The sequence below is a fragment of the Bombus vosnesenskii genome, unplaced genomic scaffold (assembly GCF_011952255.1).
Source record: "Bombus vosnesenskii isolate JDL3184/JDL3185 unplaced genomic scaffold, Bvos_JDL3184-5_v1.1 scf7180000013267, whole genome shotgun sequence".
Taxonomy (NCBI): domain Eukaryota; kingdom Metazoa; phylum Arthropoda; class Insecta; order Hymenoptera; family Apidae; genus Bombus; species Bombus vosnesenskii.
In genome coordinates this window covers 6,546,829-6,561,010 of record NW_022882927.1, presented here as the reverse complement: position 1 = coordinate 6,561,010, position 14,182 = coordinate 6,546,829, and the positions used below count along the sequence as shown (strand labels likewise).

At 35.1% G+C, this 14,182-nt stretch overlaps 1 protein-coding gene across 6 annotated transcripts in view; it reads right to left on the bottom strand.

Annotated features, from left to right (window-relative positions):
* The window catches only part of LOC117230470 (poly(rC)-binding protein 3), a 179,475-nt gene that overhangs the window by 70,327 nt on the left and 94,966 nt on the right, over positions 1–14,182 (bottom strand). For all 6 annotated transcript variants that reach the window (XM_033487970.1, XM_033487973.1, XM_033487974.1 and 3 more), the window contains one exon: positions 9,928–10,182. In XM_033487970.1, coding sequence (XP_033343861.1) covers positions 9,928–10,008 — 81 coding nt within the window. In that variant the 5' untranslated portion in view covers positions 10,009–10,182. The remainder of the gene's footprint in view (positions 1–9,927; positions 10,183–14,182) is intronic.

Sequence of the window (14,182 nt, the reverse complement as noted above, 5' to 3'; positions counted from 1 at the left end):
TCGTACACGTTGTAATATTTAGCTTCCAGCTTCCATTTGTTTAATTATACCCGTAAATATATGAAATCACGATCATAAATATCCGCATTCCTCTATCGATTACGATGCTAAACGATCCTGAAAATACTTTTCGTTTCCTTCGTCACGGATCCAACTTGGTCTATCCCAATAATAGAGAGGCTACTTCAGCCACCAATTTAATTTCGAAAACAATTCCAAAATCGCTACACTCCCGTCACAGATTTAACACCACGTTAGCACAGAAATCCACTACAGACTCAAAAGTACATACTATTACAGTTACTATATAGCCTCATCGGGGATGCAACGGTTTCGAAGTGTCTCGATGCCAGTTTCTTGATGCAAGCAGATAGTAACACAATGCGCGTCGCAAAAAGATGTTCTAACAGAGCCAGGCGGCTCGTTCGACGTCTACCGAGTACGATTAATTGCTAAGACGGCGGACATTAATTGCCAGTGCCGCGACCACAGCTCGTGTGACTATTAATTACGGATGTAGACGACGGCGGGATCGGACTTCGAAGTGCACGAACAAGACGCGCGTTCGCTAGACTGTGAACAGGTGAACCTCGGCGCGGTAATGGGATCGTAATAGATCGTAAAATCGGCTGAATACCTTCTCCGATGTTATCTTCGTTTTTCCCAATCGAAATGAAATACGAAAGTGTGGTACGGTGGACGTTGAAACTTTCAACGGTTCGATGTTCCAACAAAAATGTCAAGGAAAATTCAGCGTTTAAACTCGGACGAGAACTAGAAGTTTAAATAAAAGTATCAAGGAAAATGTAGCTTTTTTAAACTGGAAGGGAAACTCGAAGTTTGAATAAATAAAAATGTCAAGGAAAATTCAGCTCCTAAACTCGATGTTGGAACAAAGATGTCAAGGAAAATTCTGTTTCTAAACTCCAATGAAAACTCTCGGTACAAGGAGACAAAGAGTCACTTGTCGTCATACAGCCGTCACGTGGTCGTCTTGTCTGTCCGCTAAAACACACAGCCTTGTAGAAAAGTCATTGAGAACATCGCAATTGTCAACAGTAGTATTAATCAGTTTACCGATAACGCAATGGAACATCTTAGAAAAGTACGAAAAGATAGATAAATGTATTTCTGCAAAGAAACGTCAAGTAGCGATGTCGATAAATCGCAACCCTCGACTAGCCGATCGTGTGAAAATTATTAATTATTTGATATTATAAAATATTTTTATACGTATGTACCATTGTAATATTGATATATAATGATTATTATACTTGTCTTTTCTTTTTGCTATTTTTATATGATTCTTCGAAATTTCCTGTATTGAGCAAATTTTGAACGTTTCAACGGATCAGTTCAATTTACATCACTTCAAATATGAGACGAGAACTTAATGCTGGAATCGATTGTGTTCGAGCTTGGAGAGTCTATCGTATTCGAATATTTGTACGGAAAAGTTTTACTCGACGAGGAATGTGTCAAATTTACAATAATTTTTCAATTTTTATTTTATTCTCCCATAAGTATCGCGATCACCAATTTCTTAATTTGATTACATAAATATATCAATTCTAAAAAATACATATAATCATACATCCAATTCTCAAAAAACAAGTTACATACTTCAATGAATTTATTCATAGCAAAATGATACTTAATACTTATTAACATATGTTGTGTTATACGTACAACTTCATATCTAATTCTTTCTCCTTTAATCACTTTATATTATTAGATTCTAAAAAAAAAATAAGTTCGAAAAATGTTACCATTACTCCTTCTTCTATTTAGATCCTGCAATTTTATAATGTTTGCAGAAATCAAAGTATCTATAAGCACAATGATATACTATCTTTTTTCCAAATAATATTTTTTCGTATATTTCGGTACATATAGCGCATAATATTCCATGCAATTAAATTCCATAATTATTCTATATAATTAATTTTCCGTAGATTTATAGAGCCAACATTCTCATTCTAAAGCTACTATACTTTTATATATCCATTGTAAATTTTATTATCGATCGTACGCGCGAAGTTATCGATTGCGGAATAGGTGGCTTAACGATGCATTGTGTGATTTATTCATCGGCGAAAAAATAGAAATGGAAGGTTGCCGGATCGGCGAAGGGAAGGAAGTTCAAATTCTTGGCAGCCAGTCAGATTCGCGACGAATTGCATGATCCACGTTGCCCTCTGATGCCATCCAACGCGTTTTCTTTCACATCCACTTTTTAATTATGAATTGCTGTATTGTTATTTCGTTAAATCGATTCATAAATGATAATTTTTGGTAACAGAAATTTCACTATACGTTCAACTGTTAGAAGATGAACACATAATTTGTGTAATTAACACGTTCGATATCACAATGAATTTTAACAAGTTCAATACGGGAATATTTTTACAATTCTTACTTTACGCGACTACAAAAATGGAAAGAAATCTGTTCGGTTTAATTAAAAAATTCCTACGCGTGTTAGATTGTAGAGAAACGTCAAAGAAGAATAATATCGGTACGTGCGTCGACTTCACAACGTGTTAAAATAAAACGTTCGCTGTACATCGATATATTCGTACAATGAATTTAACAAAATAATGTAATGTAATAAATCATAAATGAATACCCAATATTTTTCCTTATTTTTCAACATCTTTTTTGCCATTTGAAAAATACAGTATTTACATATCGAACTATAAGAGATATATAGGGTGGTTGGTAACTGGTGGTACAAGCGGAAAGGGGGTGATTCTACGTGAAAAAAGAAGTCGAAAATATACAATAAAAATTTTTCGTTTGAGGCTTTGTTTTCGCTCGGTGCAAATCTCACTGTAGATCGTTGTCTCGATGGAAAAATTAAAAAAAAAATTTTCATTCTATATTTTCACCCCCTATAGAATCCTTCACCTTCTATAGAATCACCCCCTTTCCGCTTGTACCACCAGTTACCAACCACCCTGTATATTATATATATGTATAAATTTATGTAATTAACACGTCGAATAACAAAGTGGATCGTCCATATAAACGAAGTTCCACCGCAGCTTTCATTTCGACTTCTTTCATACAAATTCCTTATTTTCCTCGTAGTTGTATCAAACTTCTATCTCCAACCACGGAAACGGTTTCAAATAAACGAGTTACTCTCGTGCGTTCAACCCTCTACAGTCGATACGCGCTACCCCTTTAGAGTTGCGATATTATCTACCGGAACACGAGCGAAGAACGCAGCGAAAGGATTCGCGTTTACACGCGGCGTGGGCCGGTTTTATTGCCGGCGAAACCACCAAGAGAACAAATGGATAAACCAGGAAAGGGAAGAGCAATTTTGAGTTCTATCGTTGGCTCTCGAGCGGACAGGAACCGGCTACGATTTCGGAGCTTTGGAGTTTCCAACGAACGCTACTCGCTCTCTCTGATGAATGAAATTTCGTCTGTGATGAAGTCTGTATGATGATTGCAGTTGAAAATCGCGAATTGTACACTGTTAAAGCGATTCTTTCGAAAGAATGAAAATTTCATTCGATTTCCTAGCGTGAAATTTGCAAATTGTGCATTGTTGATTTTCTGTTCTGTCGAGTGCGCGGAGATATCGTCGAAGCTCTAGAGTTTTAAAGTTAGAAAGTTCGAAATGGCGCGTTGTTAAATCGATTGTTTCGAGAGGATGGAAATTTTATTATGTTTCCTGAGGTTAAATTTGCAAACTGTGCGTCGTTGATTTTCTGCTCTGTTGAAGGTATAGAGATCTTACCGAAGCTTTCGAGTTTTAGACGAGCAAGTTGCAATTTATGCATCGCTAAATTGTCTCTTTTTCTACTAAAAAAAGAAAGAAAAAAAAAATAAACTGATTCTTTTGGAGGATTGAAAATTTGATTAAATCTTCTAGCGTTAAATTTGCAAATTGTGCATCGTTGGATTTGTTCTCTTCAAAATGTTGATATTTTATATTTTTGATTGAACATTTTCGATCGCAACATCTTGGAATCGATTTTCTTCGAAAGAATGGAAATTTCATTAAATATTTAGAGATCGAAGATTGCGTCCAAGAAACAATTCACTGTAGTATCATGTGTAAAATTCAGCGAAAAGAAATTTGAATTTCAAGCTGCATTTCGAACTTCCATCTTATTTTTACACTGTATACATTTCGTTAGTTTTTTAGTTTCTTTCTGTATTTGACGTTTCTCTATTAATAAATGTATTTCGAAGAAGATGTAGGCTTCGTTTTATTTTCAATCTTAGAAAAAGAGGAAGATTCGTTGGCCGGATTGAAAAAGCGAATCCGTGTCAAAAACAAAGTAAAATAAAATGGTGACACGGAGAGAGTCTTGGCACACGCGCTAACCGATTTATTATTGACTCGGGTCATGGATAGCCGCGACCGGGCGGCAGCCACGGCGAAAAAAGCAAATCGACCGGAATACCTCTCACTGCTCTGTTTCCGGTCCAGCCTCGTGAACCCAACATCAACCGTGGAATTTGGAGAACTCTATATTTACACATCGATTTTTCTCTCCTTTCCTTTCACCGACAATAAATTTTATTCAAAATCATCGGCTCGTAAAATTTATTCTTCATATGCACTTTAATTATACCTATCCCATTTTACCAATTATTTTACTAATTATACCATTTCGTGTATCATAGCCTGTATGATTTATAGTTGATTTTTCTTTCTTTTTCCATAACACGTGATAAATTTCATTCAAAATCAACGGCTAATAAAATTCACATTAGTTGCAGTTATTTCAATTACACATTTCTCGCCTCACAAACTGGTTAGTTATGTTTCATGGTTTTTCGTTGAAGTTATGTCAGTGCTGTGCAAGCCTCTTAGAAGCTAAACTGGCTAATTTCGTTTTCTTATCAATTCCTCAATTTCATCAGATAAACACGCGATTAATGTCAACGATATATTCTCAAAAACAAATGAGTTACTTTCGTGAACGAATGGATACTATTACACAAACGAATATTATCAAGATATATTTAAAAAATGGTATTTGTAAGATGGTCTTCTTTGCTTTTCGATTTACCGAGTCTTCAATTTGTCCTCTGAGAGGTTCCTGCATTTCGATATTATCGAACAGTCAGAAAAATGTGCATATAATTGAAAGACTAAAAATTTAGAGAAATGCACGATATTAGAATTAACAGAAATTACTATTTAATTATAATTCACATTATAAAATTATCGTACATGTTCACAGTGTAAATATCCTTTTTATACGACGAGTAATTGTAAATTGTAAAATACCTTCTTCTTAGGATTAAAACATTATAGTTGTTGCCAATTTTATAAAGTTCTAATATGACTCTATTAATTCATCTTTCGAATTCTTTAACTTCCAACCGCTTTCATACTTTTTACATTAGAATAAATTTTGATGGCAAATAGATAAAAATTGTATCCTCAATAAGAAGCTTTGCACATTAGTATTTTGCTCTAAATTTATCCAAATCCTCTATAGAGAAATAACCAAAATTGCCGCTGCAATACAATGCAACATAGTCCTTCTGACGAATCGAAATTTAATCGATGTCTGACGATTGACGACCGTATCTACTTATCTGGCCATTCGGTTCTTATAAACCAAATCTACTTCGGTATTACGCTAACAAAAAAACAAAGTAATGGCGAGAACTGGAAAATTTCTATTGCATTATTTGCCCTCTGGAATTATTATATCCTCTCATTTTCATATGCGACTGCTTAAAGAAATTCATTATTCCAGTTAAGATTCCATCAGTCGCGTAAATCCGCTTACATTACAATCCTTAACGCGTTGACTCGAATTTGATGTATTTTACCAGAGCCGCAACACGTTCAAACGCACTACGCCATAACGCTATTGTTATTGCAAAGTATTATATTATATCTACATACTGTATTTTTCTCTAGCCGCGTTACCTAAGTCATTCGCATTGTTCAACATTTTCCATGGCTCGTGAAATTTATCTGACTTCGATCGTCATAAAAAATTGAATAAAACGTAGGTCATCGATTGCCACTGTGACAGTCAAAGTGTTAAAGGGTTAAACGAATGGTCCATCGTAAGTTACGGTGAGAGGCCAATTACAAACGGTCGGTGAGATGTCTGTGTGCACGCGGTGCTCGTTATTTTCGGACGGTAATCCAAGTCCGACGAAAATACCGGCCTTCCCAGTGCCGGACACGAAAATAAAAAAAATCGTAATTGTCGAAGCCCCGGGGCAACGAGGATAGTATCGTCTTGGCTCGCGTCACCGGCTGTAAATCCGGACAGTCGTCGTTCGTCGATTCGCCTATTACACTGTTTCCTTTTGACAGTTATCGTCGCGTATTTATGAGACACGTTCCGCAGCCTCTTCTTTCCTCACGTTCGCACCTTGCTTTTCCTACACCCGGAAGTCGTGTCTCGAGATCCTTGTTAGCCAATGTCGGCACAACCAATATCGCTTTCCACGCATCTCTTTAAACCCTCTTCGACCAGTTTCCGGATCGTTCTTTTTCTTTTAGGTATACGATTATTCTATGCTTATTTCGTCATCATCGTTTTATTATTTTGAGGAAGCTTTTTCATATTATTGTTAACGAGGTTTCTGGCTTCTTCTTCTTTTGACAATTTCTAGATCGTTCTCTTTGTTTTATTTCTTGGTATTTATACGTATACGGCAGTATAGTGGCTGTTTATTATCCTGAAAATGTTCTTTGATAATAACAATCGTCTATATGGGCGATCTTTTAATTCAAATTGTTTTGAGATCAACCCTCTTGTTTAAAAATTGTTTTCGTACGTATCTTTCATATGCAAGCTGGTTATTCCCCAATTTCCAAGATAGAATGTTAGTAAGTAAATCTTCATATCGTGAAAATGCTAAAATATTTGTCTAAACCTGTTCTTAAATTCCAGCTAAAATAGAAAAAGAAGAAAAAACTCCCAGTAAAGTCTGATATTATAAATAATGAAATATTTATTCAAACCTAGTCTTAGATTCCAATTTCTCTAAGTAAAACCCTCGGTAAATTGCCCACTTTCTGAACGCTAGAATATTTCTCCAAATCTGTTCTTAAACTCCAATATGCAAACTAAAACCCTTACGTAAATTCCCATATTCTGAATGCTGAAATACTTATCCAAACCTGCTCTTACATTTCAATTTCCGACTTAAAATCCCCGCGTAAATTCACCAATTTTGTAAGCTAAGATATTTATTCGAACCTTAGCCTTAAGTTCCAATTTCTAAAATAAAATCCTCAAAGGGAAATTTCCATCGTTTAAATATCGTTACATTGATAGAAAGCTGGGCTTGAATTCCATCTTGGAAATATTCTTAGGGGGCGGCAGTGGAATATCTCGTAGGATCGCAGACTGCGAACCGGAGAACGTTAATGACGATCTTTCGGTACGGTTTCCGGAATTCTACACACGATCTACAGAAATCCACCGTGCCGAGCATGCAAGCATGCGATACAGACATTGCTCACGCTCTTGATTTGTGTTGGAATCCTAGCAAGAGACGCGGCCATCGAGAGTTATATCTCAACAATGAAATATATTCCAGCAACAGTTTCTTACTGCCAAGCTGTGTACAACGTCGTTTGATATCTAAATCGTTTCGACGATATTTGAACACGGACTATCCGTTGGTCCGTCTGTGTTGCAAAACTGAGCATCGAGGAAGCTGTTTTCGGAGCTGCATCTACATCAGGACACTTTGGGGGCAAGGATGGCCTTTGGGTTTCTTTGGACGTATACCGAGCGAACCGAGTTTCTAACAGAGCGGACTATCGTCAGAGAGATAAGAATATTTTTAGAAGCACAGAGAAATTAGAAAGTAATAAATGTGTACGAGTAGAATGAGAATATCTATGCAAATTTAGATTTCTATCGACAGAGTGTAAGAAGTGTAATTTAAAAACAGGTTCCTTTCGTCCACTAGATATTATAAGGAATACTCTATCTTGAATATTTTGTATATTTTCGCATTTCGTGTATTTTAAACTTCCCCTGAATACATAAAAACCCGTAGTTTAGCAATGGAATATTTCGATGAATGTTTATTTCCAACAGATTTATAATTTTCGATGCGTATTAATTAATACGCACTAGGTCCAGAGAAGAATTTTGTGGCTTTTAATGTTACAAATTTACTGCAGTACTTCGTTCCGCACTAATTGTCTAATTAATTGAAAAATGATATGAGAGATATCGCAGAAAATATTCTCATTTGAAGAATTAATCGTATGATTTTAGAAATTTAAGAACAGCAATCGATAATTACGCAACATTATTTACTTTATGCGTCCATTTACCAAAGGAATTTCAAATCTTTAGAATATCCAACCGGTCAAGCGTTTGCTATGAACTTCGGTTCAAAAGCCCAGCAAATATGTTCAGAATAGGCTAATAATACCGGTACCATTTGTATCGATATTTCTGAACCACCGAAGTATTGTAATTATATATAACATCGATGTGAGCTTCGCTGTGTAAACGAGGAGCAGAGTGACAAATGTGTATTTCGGTGCAACATTGTGCAACATCTTGCACTGATTTATCTTTGCAACTTGTCTCCGATGTCAGATGAATTCTCACAGATAATCGTACGTTACGTTACGTACGATTACGCAAGCGTGGCAATTAAACGATTTCTTTTATCTGCATAAAAGTAAAGAAGCTTCGAAGTCAAAAACTGCATATCGAATTGTGTATCATCGGTTGTATAAAAGATACGATGAAGTTAATTAAGAGATAATTTTCTTTTCTCTTCGAAGTATCGCAACCTTTGAATTAGAAAGTTCGAAGCAGAAAATTATCGACTATTCGATTATTTGCTAACGAAAATTTATTTATTCCACGACTGAGCCAAAAATTCCGCTCCGAAAATTCGCTTCATTATTTTCTCGTTGTCCTACTTTTTTTTCATCGTCTTTCACTGTGAGCCGTAACTGATAGGAGAAAATGATAGTTACATAACTATATATATGTATATATAGCAGGATGCTGTCAAAAAACTAGGGTAACTGTCAATTGTTAACGATGAGTTTAATGTCTTGTAGGCGTTACATGGACGGTGTGCGCATTCATCAAACGAATTAACGGGATGTTTTCTAGAACCGTCGATTAAAGTGTACGTTGTTATGAAATGATAAGCGAAAATAACGAAAGAACCTAGCGATTGTTGCTGCTGGTAATTTCATCGGTAAACAAAATTTAGGACGAGCGTAATTTTCCATCCTTCGAGCAAAGTCCCGCGCTTCCTTTTCAATGATCAGTTTTGTGAACTTATACGCTTTTCCAAGTTTACTTTCCCTTCCAAGAAACGACTTCGCTAAACTACACAATTTACAAAAATTCCACTTGACAATTCTATTTAACTCGCTACAATCTAAATCGTTAAAAACATGTGGCTTAAACAGTTAGCTGCTGCGACCTCTTTGAAAAGCGTGCACCTAAAATGTGTCGCAAAAGGTAAGCGAGTATACTCGTCAAACACAGAGTACGCATGGCTGTTATAACGTAGAATCAAGTTGTAACAAACAGACTGTTTTATTTTTTAATTTAATTGCTAACAGGGCTCGTAGTAACACAAAATATCGCCACTTCTTCACGACCAGTATACTCGTGAAAAACAGCTAACCAATCGACGATTGCTTCCAATTTCCTAAACTCAGAAATTTTTCAAAATTTCACGTTCTTAGGAATTGCCTTTGCTTTTCTAAAAGAAAACCGCGAAAAGTTCAATATTCCACTGATCATAATACGATAGACGTTTTCTTTGGCGTAGAGAATATTCAGGAAATACGTAAACGCAGATTATTCACCGCTCAATCTCAACGAGATAACGAGCGGACCTCGAAGAGTCACGAGTTTAATGAACCAAGGCGATAAGGTTAATTAATAAACGGCATAGTAAATGGACTGTATCGTGTGGTCTTACCTTGCCCTGCATAATCAGGCGGATGGTCAGAGTGACCGAGGGGTCATCGTTCAAAACGGGTTTCGAATCCATACTGTCCATAATGAAGTCACAGGTCCTGTGATCCGAACGAAAGCTCTTCTTGAGATTTACGGGGAGAGGGGAAGGATAAGAGGCAGGATAAGGTGGGCAGGGGAAAGGTTAGGCGAGTGATTTTAGTTGGAGGGGTCTTGGGACGTGCTTTTCAATCGCTCCCAGGTGTGTTCAGTCCTTGCACTGCAATCAAAATATGCATACAGATTAGTTAATTATTCCTTAGAAATTCGAGTGTAGCGTTAAAACAGTTTATTATATTTTATTCAGATATACGCGGTATGTTCGTGTAACATATTGTTACATCGTTGTAATTTAGGAATATTACATGTACAAATCCATCGTGAATTATAAATTAAGTTTCAAAAGAAGTTACGCAGCAAACTACGGACTCTCAATCATCTGAAATTGAGTACTAATTTTTTAATTCTTAAAGAAAGGTAACTTTATTTCCATTGGGTATATTCTATCTCTCGTTGTTGTTTTATAATGTTTTTTAACGGCTTATTTAACCTCCTGCTGTTTTGTACCTTTGAAGATATCTTCTTCTTTCGAGCCATTTTATTCGTACAGTTCGTGGTATACACAAAAGGTACAAAAATTCAATTGAATAGCGAAAGCAAATATTTCAAATAAATTTCGGGTCATATCACAGAATTATGGAAATTGTATTGCATTGAATTAATTTATTGTCATTTTGTGGGTTGGTAGGTTGGTTTAATTAAAATAATACGAGAAGATTTTAATAATATATCACGATCGTGGTTTACACGCTATAGATTATTCTATTCTATTGCGATTCCATAAATTATCTTCGATATACTATGATTTATATGATTTCACCGCTTATTACAATTTTCGACATAGTTTCAGGAATATAATTTTCTTCAGATCGTTACTGGAATTATCAGATCTTAGATCTTAGGATTTTATTACGAAATATGATGCATTTTGTAAAATATTTTAGTCATCTTCCAATCGATATACCAGACTAATTTTGAATTTTAATTATACTTATTGCAAGTATATATAAGTCCCGTGGAGAAGCTTAGTGGACAAGTGGATTTTTCCAAGAAAAACATAAGAACAGCAAACGTGACCAAATTTGTTTGTACACGTGTCAAAATTTGTTCTGAACTAGCAAACTTTAACGAACACATCAAATAATGTGTCTCAATGTAACTAAAGATTTTATTCTATCGTTTTTTTTTTTTACCTATCACGTAGTTTCCAAATTTGGAAAAAGAGTCAGAGCCCTCAATCATATTTGTGAACAACCGATTGCAATAGAAATTAGAAAAATTGAAAGCTAAATAGCCATACAATAATTGTTATCTCATTATCCTGCTGTCTTTACAGACTTTTCAATCGAACTTTAACACCAGCCACAGTTTTCCCAAATCAAAGATCTTTATCATTCATATTGCTTCTCCACCGAGAAAAATTCGACGACACAAATTAAAAACGAAACGATTTGTACAATATCGCGAGTACTTTCGCCAACATTCGACAGAAATCCGATTGAAAGTATTGATTGCAAATATCCCGATGAATGTATAACGTTTTCGAAGATAGTTTTTAATTCTGAAGCTCGTTGTATAGAATTCTAAAAGAGGATTGGGTAAACAGCGTGGTCAGTTATCGATCGGGTTACATATCGTGCTTTTTATCTCTCGAAATACTTTTCCAGGCTACGTATTTACCTCGTTGCTTTCTGATTTAATCTATCGACGAAGCAATAACTATCAAAGCAGGTGATTTTCAATCCACCTCCTTGAATATATACAAAGATGGAAAAACGTATAATGGGTCACTATTAATCGGATATTTATATAATCACGAAAGAAGGAGAATCGAACGCCAAGATTCCAATTATTCAAACAACACTGCGAAGAGTAATGTCACTTTGCGACTGGCTCTCTCCTACAATTCTATTATCTTCGTTTATCTGAATGCAAACATTAATTCCAATGATAAATATACATTGCTCGCCGGCAAAACTAATCTCAGATTTTAATATACCACACGTCTTTGCAAAACCATTTCAAGAAATGCGTTTCGGTTATTCATATCTAATAATAAAAAAAGAAAAAAGGTGTGCGAGTATATGGAACTATAGGTCTATTAAATTTTACATATATCTCGAAATTATAGAAGAAGTAAGTTAGTTAAAGAGCCATTATAATTAACAATTCAAATGTAATTAATACTAAAAGACTAGAATTAAAGGTTCAACCGTAATTTATCATATTTAATAACAAAATGAATAAAAATTGAGAATCCTTTTTAAACAACAGGTCTGTGAATGTATGGAACTATAGCCTATTCAATTTTTATGTATCTCGAAATTATAGAAGCTATTTAAAGAGCCATTATAATTAACAATTCAAATGTAATTAATACCAAAAAGACTAGAATGAAAGCTTCAAACGAATTTTACAATTTTCTCTTACAAAGTCTGCCTTGCCACAAAGTTTCATAATTTTTCTCAAAAAGTAAAAAGATTTTAAAAAGGCTCACAGAAACTACAAATAATTCGAAATAAATAAAAAGGACGAACCTGTGATATTTCTAGCATCCTAATATTATCGTCAAAACATATTCGCTGTACCATTCGTTCGTTTTAACGTGTCCCGCTGTACAAATAATTTGCCCAAGTCCAACAGAAATCCCGAGAACATAGCGAAACGAGTCCGACGAAATTTCATTTATCGCCGGTTCGATAAATTAAAATGGTAGTAGGAGATTAAAGAGGGAACAAAACAATTGGTGAGAAGCATGAAGGAGAACTAGGTTACAAAGCCAACATAATTCGACCGATTCACCGGCGACAGGCTAACGACGAAGCTGAGAGGCGAAGAACAAATATATCTTAGCTCGAACGACCGGCTCGACATCAAAGCCTCTCAGAAATAAACGAAATATGTACAATTGCCGGTGCGAACTTAACGCGATTTCCACTGTACTGACGAACCAATGGGACCCAAGAACCACCGTAATTCTCTTCAACGACATTTCCAACTCGTTCTCGTATAGTTTTCTAAGCCGCGTGAATTCTATTTCCGTGGAAAACGCGGGGAATACGAACGATCAGCAATCGCAACGCTCGCACAGTTAAATAAACATTACATTATCGTCAGCGTGATGCGCACAGTATTCCAGGAAGCTGTGCAACAAACGCTGATTTGCATACAGAATTCCAGACCAAAGATGTTTAAATAATTTGGTAAAACGGCTGGTCGAGTTAGATTTGTTCAAGAGGATAGATGATATTAATCATCGCGCTGCGCAATTGATCGTTCATTCTTGAGTAGTTTTAGCTTGAAACGGAGAAAAGAATTCTTTAATTTTTAACTGCTCGTTTATCTTACTATTTCATTGTGTTTCATTTATCGTTGTCGTTACCTTCCCGCTAGTTTTAGCTTTAAGACAATTCTTTAATTTTCGTCTGTTCTTTTTTCATACTTTTTACGTTGGAATAAATTTGAAAACTTTAGAATAAATTTGAGAATAAATGTATTAAAATCGTATCCTTCGATGAACGCATGCAGAGTGTAAAAGTTAAGAGACGTTGGTCTTAGTTCTTTTTGGATTTTCTTACTACGAATCTATATACTTTTCTACGTTAGTATTTTACACATATATTTATCCAGGTTCTGACAATACTCACAATTTTCTTTCTAGAAAAATGGTTAAAATTGACGCTATAATAAAATTTTATTTACCGAAACGAGATCTTAGTTGATGACCGATTGATGTCTGGCTTCTGACGATTGAATATACTTACTGCGTGAACCAAAAATGAAAGAGATTGGCGATTTATTATATAAATTGTTTATCCTCTAATTTGTTCATACAAATATAACGTGTATTCTATAATTTCCAAACGCAATTGCTCAAGGAAATTCTGGCTATTATCATATTATTCGAGCTTATTATTCGAACAAGTTTATAAATAAAAAAGAAGAGAAAGATGATGTTGCAAACACTATTTTTTAAGTTTACCTTGTAATTTGCTATTATTTATTGACATCTTCTTGCAATAAATTAACTCGTGCAAGTAATCTTTCTTATTCTTTTTTTAACAGAAAATTGAAATTAACGAAAGATGGAATTGACCAATTTGGCTCCTGAGAGTTCCATTTACACGCTAGAATTACATTTTAAATTTCAATAATAGCGA